The sequence below is a fragment of the Heptranchias perlo genome, chromosome 1, assembly GCF_035084215.1.
Source record: "Heptranchias perlo isolate sHepPer1 chromosome 1, sHepPer1.hap1, whole genome shotgun sequence".
NCBI classification, from domain to species: Eukaryota; Metazoa; Chordata; class Chondrichthyes; order Hexanchiformes; family Hexanchidae; genus Heptranchias; species Heptranchias perlo.
Genome location: NC_090325.1, coordinates 25,327,851 through 25,339,988, shown reverse-complemented (window position 1 = coordinate 25,339,988; position 12,138 = coordinate 25,327,851). Strand labels below are relative to the sequence as shown.

At 38.1% G+C, this 12,138-nt stretch overlaps 2 protein-coding genes across 6 annotated transcripts in view; one reads left to right on the top strand and one right to left on the bottom strand.

The window, feature by feature from the left end:
* Window positions 1–8,642, bottom strand: part of maea (macrophage erythroblast attacher, E3 ubiquitin ligase) — a 158,865-nt gene extending 150,223 nt beyond the window's left edge. Inside the window, exons 1-2 of the mRNA XM_067982597.1 lie at window positions 8,538–8,642; window positions 7,185–7,367 (exon numbers count right to left, since the gene is read on the bottom strand). Of these exons, the coding sequence (XP_067838698.1) occupies window positions 7,185–7,367; window positions 8,538–8,606 (252 nt within the window). The 5' untranslated portion in view covers window positions 8,607–8,642. The remainder of the gene's footprint in view (window positions 1–7,184; window positions 7,368–8,537) is intronic.
* A 1,968-nt stretch (window positions 8,643–10,610) lies between these two features.
* ctbp1 (C-terminal binding protein 1) overlaps window positions 10,611–12,138 on the top strand; it is a 312,129-nt gene continuing 310,601 nt past the window's right edge. For 2 of the 5 annotated variants that reach the window (XM_067982546.1, XM_067982489.1), the window contains exon 1: window positions 10,631–10,645. Coding sequence is in view for 1 of the 5 variants with exons in the window: in XM_067982459.1 (XP_067838560.1) it covers window positions 10,626–10,645 (20 nt within the window). In the remaining 4 variants the exon portion in view is untranslated. Of the gene's footprint in view, window positions 10,646–10,832; window positions 10,921–12,138 lie in introns of those variants that run through there. The other 3 variants (XM_067982459.1, XM_067982469.1, XM_067982479.1) reach the window with 3 other exon arrangements.

Sequence of the window (12,138 nt, the reverse complement as noted above, 5' to 3'; positions counted from 1 at the left end):
GACAAATATATACCACAAAAAAAAACAAAATCAATTAGCCAATAATAAAACACTATGGATGAATAAAGAGGTAAGGGAAAAATTGAAACTGAAGAAAAAGGCATGCACTAAATATATAGGCAATAAAGAGGATGACAAAAGGGAATATGAAGAAGTTAAGAAAGAAGTCATAGCAGAACCTCATTCCTAGTTCTACCTAAGAGACCGTTTCAGGAGCTGGAGTCTAAATTAATAAGCAGAACCTCAAAAAAAGGTAATAATCTCTGGATTACAACCTGAGCCACATGCAAATTGGCATTGGGACAAATAGATCAGAGAGTTAAGTGCGTGGCTCGAAGAGTGGTGTGGGAGGAAGGGGCTTTGATTCATGGGACACCGGCACCAGTACTGGGGCAAGAGGGAGCTGTTCCGATGGGACGGGCTCCACTTAAACTGGGCTGGAACTCGCGTCCTGGCAAATCGAATAACTAGGGCTATAGATAGGGCTTTAAACTAAAAAGGCCAGGGGGATGGAAGGAGAGTAGTCAGGTGAGGAGAAATTTAGAAATCCAATGGGAAAAGTTAAGACAATAGAATAGTGTAGTGACTTGGGTAAAAATAAGCAGAGTGTGGCAGGAAGGGACAGAGAGTTTACCAATAACAAGTATGGTCAAAGCAGGAAAAAATGGTTAAAAAGTCAAAATTAAAGGCTGTTTATCTGAATGCACGGAGCATTCCTAGCTAGATGAATTAATTGCACAAATAGAGATAAATGGGTTTGACCTAATAGCCATTACAGAGACTTGGTTGCAAAATGTCCAAGCTTGGGAACTAAATATTCCAGGGTACATGACATTTAGAAAAGACAGGCAGAATGGAAAAGGAGGGGATGTAGCCCGAATAATAAAAGATGACATAAGGACAGTCGTGAGAAAGGATCTTTGCTTGGAGGATCAGGAAGTAGAATCAGTATGGGTAGAAATAAGAAATAACAACGGGCAGAAAGCACTGGTGGGAGTAGTTTATAGGCCCCCTAACAGTAGCTACATCAGAGTATTAATCATGAAATAATAGGAGCGTGTAACATAGGTAATGCAGTAATCATGGGGGACTTCAATCTTCATACAGGCTGGGCAAATCAAATTGGCAAAGGTAATTTGGGAGACAAGTTCATGGAATCTATTTGAGACAGTTTCCTAGAACAGTACGTCATGGAACCAACTAGGGACCAGGCTATTTTAGATCTTGTATTGTGTAATGAGACAGGGTTAATAAGTAATCTCACAGTAAAAGAACCTCTAGGGAAGAGCGATTATAATATGATGGAATTTCACATTGAGTTTTAAAGGAAAGTACTTAAGTCAGAAACTAGAGTCTTAAACTTAAACAAAGCCAAGTACATAGGTATGAGGGGCCAATTGGCTAAGGTAGATTGGAAATTAAATTAAAGGGGTTGACAGTTGAAAAGCAATGGCAAACATTTAAAGAAATATTTCAATACTCTCAACAAATATACATTCCATTAAGAAATAAACTCCATGGAAAAAGTGTTCCACCCGTGGCTAACTATAGAAGTTAAGGAGAGTATTAGATTGAAAGAAGAGGCCTATAATGTTGTCAAGAAGAGTAATAAGCCTGGGGATTGGTTGGTTTTAGAAACCAATAAAGGACGACCAAAAATTGATTTAAAAAAAGGGAGAAATTAGAATATGAAAGTCAACTAGCAAGAAATATAAAAAAGGATTGTAAGCTTCTACAAGTATGTAAAAAGGAAGAGAGAGTAGCAAAAGTAAATGTTGGTCCCTTCGAGGCTGAGGCAAGAGAAATTATAATGAGGAATCAGGAAATGGCAGATACTTTAAATATTTTGTATCTGTCTTCACATAGAAGACACTAAAAGCATACCAAAAAAATGGGGAACCAAGGGGTAAATGAGAGTGAGGAACTTAAAACAATTAATATCACTAGAGAAAAAGCACTGGACAAACTAATGGGACTAAAACAGGTGGCTGCAGAGATAGTGGATGCATTGGTTATGATCTTCCTAAATTCTCTTGATTCTGGAACGGTCCCGGTGGATTGGAAGATAGGAAATGTTATCCTGCTGTTCAAGAAGGGAGGTAGAGAGAAAACAGGGAACTACAGGCCAGTTAGCCTGACATCAGTCATTGGGAAAAAACTGGAATCCATTATTAAGGACATAGTAACCGGGCACTTAGAAAATCATAATATGATTAGGCAGAGTCAACATGGTTTTATGAAAGGGAAATCATGTTTGACAAATTTATTAGAGTTCTCTGAGGATGTAACTAGCAGGGTACATAAAGGGGAACCAGTGGATGTAGTATATTTAGATTTTCAAAAGCCATTTGATAAGGTGCCACATAAAAGGTTGTTACACAAGGTAAGGGCACAAGGGGTTGGAGGTAATATATTAGCATGGATAGAGGATTGGTTGAAGGACAGAAAACAGAGAGTAGGGATAAACAGGTCACTCTCAGGTTGGCAGGCTGTAACTAATGGGGTGCCGCATGGATCAGTGCTTGGGCCTCAGCTTTTTACAATCTACATTAATGACTTAGATGAAGGGACCGAGTTAATTCCTGGGATGAGAGGATTGTCCTCTGATGAGAGGTTGAGTAGAATGGGCCTATACTCTCTGCAGTTCAGAAGAATGAATGAGAGGTGATCTCATTGAAACATATAAGATTTTGAGGAGGCTTGACAGGGTAGATGCTGAGAGATTGTTTCCCCTGGCTAGAGAGTCTAGAACTAGGGGGGCATAATCGCAGGATACATGGTCGGCCATTCAAGACTGAGATGAGGAAGGATTTCTTCATGCAGAGGGTTGTGGATGCCGAGTCATTGAATATATTCAAGGCAGGGATGGATAGATTTTTGGACTCTAGGGGACTCAAGGGATATGGGGATCGGGTGGGAAAGTAGAGTTGAGGTCGAAGATCATCCATGATCTGACAATGACGGAGCAGGCTCGAGGGGCCGTGTGGCCTACTCCTGCTCCTGCTCCTATTTCTTATGTTCTCGTATTCTTAAGTCAAGAAACAGATAGGAAGGCAAAGAGGAACTACGAAATTAAATCATCAAGGAATATAAAAAGAAAGAGTGAAGTATGCTACATAAATAACAAAAGAAAAATCAGAATAGGGATAGGGTCACTATGGGATGCATAAGCTAGACTCACAGGTAACAACTGCAAAATGACAGAAATATTGCATTATGCTTGTGTACTCTTTCTGTTACTTCTTGAAAGAATTCAATAAGATTGGTCAAGCACGACTTTCCTTTTTGAAACCCATGCTGACTATTACATTTTGGGTTTCTAGATGTTTTTGTATTGCATCTTTGAGTAGAGATTCTATTATCTTTCCTACCACCGATGTTAAGATAACTGGTCTATAATTCCCTGGACTTGTTCTATCTCCCTTTTATTTTAAATATAGGAGTAATATTAGCTGTCCGCCAGTCCACTGGCACTATTCCCTTTTCTAAATGAACTTTTATATATTTCTAAGGGTACTGATGCACAAATCACTAAAAGTAGCAACGCAGGTTAATAAGGCCATAAAAAAAGCAAACCAAGGACTGGGGTTCATTTCTGAGAGATAGAATTGAAAAGCAGAGAAGTTATGTTAATCTTGTATAGAACCTTGGTTAGACCACACTTGGGATATTGTGACCAGTAATGGTCTCCGTATTATCAAAAGGAAACAGGGGCATTAGAGAAGGTGCAAAAAAGATTGTTAAGGATGATACCAGATCCGAGAGGATATACTTAGCAGGAAAGGCTGAACAGGCTGGGGCTCTTCTCTCCAGAAAAAAAGAGGCTGAAGGGTGACATGTTGAGGCCTTTAAGATAATGAAAGTATATGATGTGGAAACATTTTCCCTATGACTACCTTTTGTCGGGGAGTCCAAAACTAGAGGTCATAAATAAGGTAGTCACTAATAAATCCAATAAGGAATTCAGGGGGAACTTCTTTGGATAAAGAGTGGTAAGAATATGGAGCGTACTACCATAAGGAGTAGTTGAGGCAAATAGCAGAGATACATTTAAGGGGAAGCAAGATAAAGCACATGACAGAGAAGGAATAGAAGGGTGTGCTGATAGGGTTAGATGAAGAGGGGTAGAATGAGACTCATGTGGAGCATAAATGCCAGCACAGTTGGGCTGAATTGCCTGTTTATATGCTGTAGACTCAGTGTAACTGGTTGTAATAGTTTCATTTAGTAATAATAATTTGCTCCGAATTTCAACAATCAAAACCATTAAGGATGGGGGAATATAAGTGAACAATTTATTGTAAGTGGGATGATACTATTGTACATAGTAGTCACACAAGTTTTCAAAATGGGGACCGTGTGAGACATCCACAGGGTCATCAAATTTCTGCCCCTCTCTCTGAGGCCACAAATATTCAGACCTCAAACACAGCATCTACAGAATTCTTCAATTTTTTTTCTATATCAACTTACCAGCACTACATTTTTTTCAACAATGGTAACATTCCAGCATTTAATGCTGGAAAAACTGCTTCAAACAGTTTACAAGATTACATCTTTAATATGATCATATCAATCTTTCAGCCTTTAGAACCTACTTCAGCTGATCAGAGGTGGAATTTTTTTTTAAATGTAGGTCCCATCTCCAAAATAGGCCATGAGACATAGGAGGCACAGAAAAAATAGGCAACTATCTTGAATTTGAGAAGAGATCTTCAATAGAAGAAAATAAAATCTATTTTTATTACCTAAATTTTGAACAGGGTGAATTGGAAAGACAACCAAATGGGGCAGGAAAGAAAAGTCAGGTCAAGCAGAATGATTCAGTATTTTGTTTGTGTTCATTTTCACAATACAGTTTTAATGCAAGAAAGACCTCAAGAGTAGTTGTATCACAATTATTATTTGATTGCCAATGGCATTGCTCGTGGACAAAAACTGTTTGACTCTTGCTTATCTCCCACTCTAAATACTTTCTGCCTCCACCTTCCAATCTTTCTGTCCTGCTTCACACGTTCACACATGCTTTTGCTCTTTGGTGTGTCTATCTCTGTTCATCTCAGACTCTTATTCTACTCTTCCTTCTCTCTTCTGTCCGTGTGCCACTTTCTTCTGCGTATATATTGGGATAAGGAATGGCCATGCTGACTGCATCCGGCACTTTTTTTTTTGCAGGAATGTAATTGGGGAGAAAACCTTTTATGCAATATGATTGGAGAATAATGAAAGTGAAAAATCACCAAATGGGAAGAAGAAAATATGAGAGACTTAAACAACGAACCAACAAGATGAAAATCGAACACCTGATTGATGGTCACAACAAAGACTTCAGACTTGACACAAACAGTAAACACAAGTGTTATTATCCAAATAGAAATAGCTATTGTGTAACATTATATGTATGCAATCCATTGCAGTGTAATGCCCCAAGTACATTTCACATTAAAAAGATATTGTAGTGTAAAGGGGGTGAAGGATCAGAGAGACCTGGGGGTATATGTGCACAAATCTTTGAAGGTGGCAGGACAGGTTGAGAAAGCGGTTGAAAAAGCCTACGGGATCCTGGGCTTTATAAATAGAGGCATAGAGTACAAAAGCAAGGAAGTCATGATGAGCCTTCATAAAATACTGGTTCGGCCACAATTGGAGTATTGTGTCCAATTCTGGACACCTCACTTTAGGAAGGATGTGAAGACCTTAGACAGGGTACAGAAAAGATTTACTAGAACAGTTGCAGGGATGAGGGACTTCAGTCACGTGGATAGACTGGAAAATCTGGGGTTGTTCTCCTTAAAGCAGAGAAGGTTGAGAAGAGATTTGATAGACATGTTCAAAATCACGACGGGTTTAGATGAAGTAAATAAAGAGAAACTGTTCCCACTGGCGGAAGGGTCAAGAATCACAGGACACAGATTTAAGGTGATTGGCAAGAGAACCAAAGGCAACATGAGGAAAAACCTGTTTACACAGTGTGTAGTTATGATCTGGAATGCACTGCCTAAAAGGGTGGTGGATGCAGTTTCAATCATGGCTTTCATAAAGGAATCGGATAAATATTTGAAGAGAAAAAAGTTGCAGGGCTACGGGGAAAGAACGGGGGAATGGGTCTAACTGGATTGCTCTTACAAAGAGCTGGCACAGGCTCGATGGGCTGAATGGCCTCCTTCTGTGCTGCAATGATTCTGTTCTAGTTAATTATCACTCTTCCATCCACAGACTTGTTTTTTTTAAAAGAAACTTTTAGAATCATTTAAAACAGGTACAAAATTATCTAATCAATTTTTTTGCTTTCTCCACCTCAATTTTTTTTGAATATATTTTGTTTAAAAAGAGTATTGATGAACTCTTCAAGATCACTGATGTAGGAAGGTTACTGAGCATCACGACATGAAAGGAGTTAAATTAGGATGCTTGTACTTGCATAGTGTCATATCAAATCTATAAACTGAATCAGTATGTGCATGAACATGAATAAAGGGGTTGGTTATCCAGTGCCACATTGCAGTATCTCCATCAGAAGTAAAAGCATTTTACTGGGCCTTAGCATCTCCAATTCCCAACACAACATTGATAAAACATTATTTTTTCCCAGCTGAAAACTCTGCGAATCACCAAAGGCAGGGAGAAAGAAGAAATACTTCAATAATAAATAATAAACATACATATTTTGGATCTAAGAACACTCACTTTCAAAAAATTATACAAATGTTGCTAGAAAAAGTGCAGCAAAATCCAACAGAAGTGGCCAAATGCACAATTCCTAAGCATACAATTAAAAGTGTACAGTAATATTTTAACATTTCATTAACATCTTTTTCTCGAACTGACTGGCTTTAAAAGAAAAACTACAAACATACAGATAAATCTTTGGTTTTGAACTTTTTTTCCCCCAGGAGGTAGCATGTACACTGGCGTTTTTGATCTGTATGCATGCTACAAAATGAATTTGCCTTTAAACCATCAGAATTTCAATGAGATAGAACCCAATTCTCAAATAAAAAGCATATAATTGTTACTTGTCTTTTTTTTAATTCTTACTTTATGTGAAGAAAGACTTTTTGAATTTTGTATCTTAGGTCAGTTGCCATTAATAGTAATGTTACAAAATATCAAGTGTACCAAACAACATACTGTGACACAGATGGTGCCAACCTTTATCACCAACATAAAAACATTTATTGTACCTTTCTCTTCAGAGCACTAAGTTTCTCAACTACCCCATCTAGCAAGGTCACTACAGAATCCACTGCTGGGCAGTTGCTCAATGTTTTCTCCAATTCGGCAACTACCATGGTCACATGACTAGTTTCTCGGTCAATATTCTTCTGGGCTGCTCGGAAACGTTTATTCAAGGTTTCATAAGGTACCTACAAGCAAACATTGCAATTATTGAATTATTCCACAAAATTGAAATAGGGGAAAACACCAGCAATAATTTGTCTTGACATTTTCTATTAAACAAAATTATTTTAAGGGCAAAAAAGGTCAAATCTGTTTCAGCCCTCTTGTAGATAGTTCTACCGGTTTGTATCACTTCATGGTCTAACACCTTATAATTACTGTAGCAAGCTAACAATGAACATTTTTGGTAATCCCACTTTTTGAGGTGAATCTGGTTCTTGCATTCCTGCTTGGAAAGGGTAGGACTTATTTCATAAGTTGTGACTTGTTTAAACTTCTATCTTGAGTATATAACTCAAAAGTTGAAGGAGATAACCCAACATTAAGGCAACTAAAATCTGATAACTGCATGTTGAGCAACCAATATCTGATGGAATTACCAAAATTAGGAACAGCACGATAGGAACAGCATTCACCAATTTCACAAAGATTAAAATAAACCTTAAACAATGAGGCAGAAAATAGATTAAGTAAACCCGTTTACTAGCCATTAGAAAAAGGTAATTTATGGTGTTCGCATTCTAAGCACATTTCATTGACTGTGACTCTAAACCATGAAGTTAACACAAAGCAACTTTCCTGCTTCAGTCTATATATGCATCTACACAATGACAGAGCAGTAAACATTTATGATACCCCCATTGGATTATAACCCTATTTCGTATTGTATTTCACTAAACAGCCAACATTACTTGACTGATGAGAAAAAAAATCCTTCAGTTTCTTCGAAGTGCATTGACAGTCGAGATCATTTAGGTTTATAATATAAATGACACCCATCACTATTGCTCATTAGAACCATTTATTTTATGCTGCGACCGAACCTTACAAACACGAGTGAATGGAGATTCGTTAATTTTAAAAAAATGTATTTATGGCATTGGAGCAGAATTAAAGTTCATTATTTTCCTAAACTCGAGACGTGCAAAACAAATTGCAAATAGCTCATCTTGAATCCATACCAGGATATATATATATTCAAACATTTACCGTCTATAGAGTCTAAAATTGGCACTTGAAGCTGGCTGCTTTTCTTCTCTGTGACTTGAAGATCACATTTTGTGTACAGCCACAGGAAATATTAACTAGGAGCAGTTATCAGAGAATCGATCATATTCACCATGTACAAAGCATACCTTTAAAGTAGGATATTCCTGGACCTTTAATGCCATCGAGAGCTGGGCAGCAGATTCCTGCACCGCCATCTTAACTCAACTATCAATACTGTGGTGCAACATGGGTAAAGACCGAAGCAAAAAAGAACGAGTGGAGTTTTTTTTAAAAACTAAGAAAAATTACCGAACCTGAACGGGAATTAAATGATAAAAGTTATTTTTTTTTTACAAAAAGAAAGTGTGCAATTTGATTCGTTTATTTATTGCATTTGACAACTCTGCCTCGTTTTGATCCCATTGGGAACCCGACGGCGGCATTTAAATCTCCAGAAAATGAACGAACGCGATAACGGAAACTAGGCCCCGCCCTCTCCCCACCCTCTCCCCACCCCCTGCCCGCCTCCCCTCTTCAAACAAAAATGTTCGTCATTCCTTTCGGCTAACCCTGTTCTCCGCATGCGCCGGAGGATGGTCGAACTGACCGTTGCATTTAAAAACTACCAACCAATCAGCACCTTGCAGGAGGTAAAACGGTTTGGATTCCCCCCCCACCACCACCCCGTGCGCCCCGTCACGAAAGGTCAAGTTCGGTTGACCGGAAGCGTGACGTTTGTGTGTGTTTTTTTATTAACTATAGTGAAGTGTATTGAGGGAAAGTGTGAGAATGCAAATTTGGAGAGAGTTCACCGTGAGTTATATTTAAATATATTGAGTAATAATTAAGTACAATACATACGAATAAAACAAATTTGCCCCCCTTCCTCCAGGCTATCCCTTGTGTCCCAGTGACAGGGGTTGGAGTGTCTTCATTACATCTCATTTGAGGGACATGTACATGGAGTAAAAAAACTCCAATTCCTCACATCAATAGTATTTTGTTCCTTTCTAGATATATGTACTCTTATGAGGGACCATATATGACACAATTACATTATATACAAATGCAACAGCAATAGGTGCAATGGGGTACTTTTTGCTTCTTGTAGGGGCAGTTCTTCACCCCCCGTGTCCTGGCCAATATTTATCCCTCACCCAACATCACTAAAACAGATGATCACATTGCTGTTTGTGGGACCTTGCTGCGCACAAATTAGCTGCTGCGTTTCCTACACTTTCCAACAGTGACTACACTGCCAATGTACTTCATTGGTTGGAAAGCACGTTGGATTGTGCTGAGATCAGGAAAGGCGCTATATAAATGCAAGTTTTTATTGTCAGACTTATTAGAAGGAAAAGGCCCAACAGGAGTGACATAGTAAAACAAGTACCGAATTACAACAGCAGAAATCAAAATAAAAACTGATCAGGTACGTTGGTTTAAACTCCTATTTCAATACATATATAAATACATAAACGCAGCTTTCTGTTCCCGATAAGAATTGTAAAACTGTTGTTAGTGTGGAAATAGTTGAAAGGTGAATTTTAAAGGTTGGAGCTGGCTGTTACGTGTAGTGAAATACATGTTTTGTTTTTATAATTATGTAAAGGATGTGAATCTATTAAGGATTTTGGGCCTGCCCCTCTTTCTTATTCTGTTTCCTCAAGAAAAAACTCTGAAATTGTGATAATGTATTTCCTCCTCCACTTAAGGATTACAAAAGCAACTTCTGAAACTTATTTGCAAGAGGTGCAGGTTTTTGATTTTAATCGTAGTGGTAGTTGTTTCGTTTGACATGTTTACTAAAGTGTTTTGAATATTGAGATTCCTTTAAAAGACGAGTACCAGATGCTCTTGTTATTTAATATAACTTTTTTAAAATCTTGATATTGAGTGCGCGGGATAGTTCCTGATTTTTAACAAAAATGTGAAAATCCATCAATTTTAATTTTCTTTCATAAAATGCGCTTTCGGATGAAAACGCTTATTCATTTCACATTGGTAGCGTGACACATTTAGCAAATCTGACCGTGGACTTTGTTAAAATATATTCAATTTTGTAATTAAAATAGGTAAATATGTTGTGTAATTTAATGTTTCACGTGCATTCGTCTAAAACTGTCAACTGTTTTTTTGCATGTACGTGTTTTGGGGACTGTTGCTATGAGTTTGAAATGAATGCCTGTGTAAAACAAATGTGCTTTTTATTCACAGTTTGCGGGAGGGTGGAAATGATGTGCATCGCTGATGAGTAAGTAAACCATACGACGTTGTTCGGTTGGTGCTGAAACGTCCGAAATACTTTTATGTCGTCGTGTGTCTGTGAAGGGATTGCGTGCTTTTGTATCGAAGTATCATTTGGACTGAATAAGAGCAGGGAGGTGGGAAACATTAGTTTGGGGCGGGGGTTATTGATAAATCGGTCGCTTCGTGCAAAAAGCATGAACTTGCCCATTTGTGGGTAGTCGCAGGTCTAAATAACAACAGTGAAAGAAAGGGACTCGCGATTTCGGCAGCAAATGTAAGGTTTGTACGTGATATTAATGATAACCCTGCTGAAATCTTGTGTAAGGTTACTGTTAATTACACTGTAAATTGAATTATATTAAGCGCTGTGCTATGCATATTTTCTTGCTTGCTATGTGGCTGGTGAGACCTCTTCCCCCCCCCCCCCCCCGCCCCTTTTTTAGTTTGTGCTGAGACATGAATGTTGGTGTAAATGCAAATGTCTCCTCTAACAATAGAGTATCTGCGCTGGAAAATGATGGCATTCGTAGCTCAGGCCACTTTCGCCATGTTTTTGTTTATTCAGATAGAATAAGGTTGAGGGGAGTGACCTATCTACAATCCATTTTCCTCTTTTCCCCCTCTCTTTTTCTTCCTACTCCGCCTTTTTGTATCTTGGGATCAGCGCTTGACTTTTAACAAAACACGTCAGAGAGTTTTATTCGACAATCGCAAATACTCGGATTGCGAAACTTGTTGATTTTATGATTGGCGGTTGTATTTAATGACCGGCACATGATATCTGGCAGTGCGTAAAATGTTTTTGACTAATTCAAGAGCTTTGTATCTTTGCAGGGATGGGAATGTGTTGTTCAAAGCTGATTATCAAGTATGTTTTAATACTGTAAAATTACAGTATTTGCAGCAGAAGGACAGTTGCATGGTGATCGCAGGCATCTAGGGGAGATCTAGAAGCCATAGGTTAATCCAATACAAGCTCTATTATCACCTTTTTATATAAGGTAGACTGCACGTAATTAATTGCGAGTACTTGTCAAAATACTGTCCTACTTATTTCCCTTTTGCTTCGACACAAGTGACATTTTAGTTACTGTATTTCTAACAGTCTTGCTTTCGACCCAGAAATAATTTTAATACGGGGGAATTGTTTTAAAAAAAATTCAAGTGGTGATTAGGTCAGCTGTCACAGTTCTAATCATAAAGTTTGGATATTTTTAATATCTATCCACTATGAGATGTGATGTGACTGGTCACTTTAATTGCAGTTACTGCTAGCTTGCTTTCCCCAGGCTAGGGGATGCACATTACTGTTCTGTATCCAAAATGTCACTTCAAAGGTGTTATTCCAATGCAAATAGGGTTTTATTGCAAAGCAAGTATAAAGCACAACATAGACTGCTTATTTTGTCCTGTAATCTCTAAAATGAAGATCAAATACTGGATGACACATCCAAATAGTGTGGATCGCTCATCTGGAGTTCAGAAAACCATTGCATT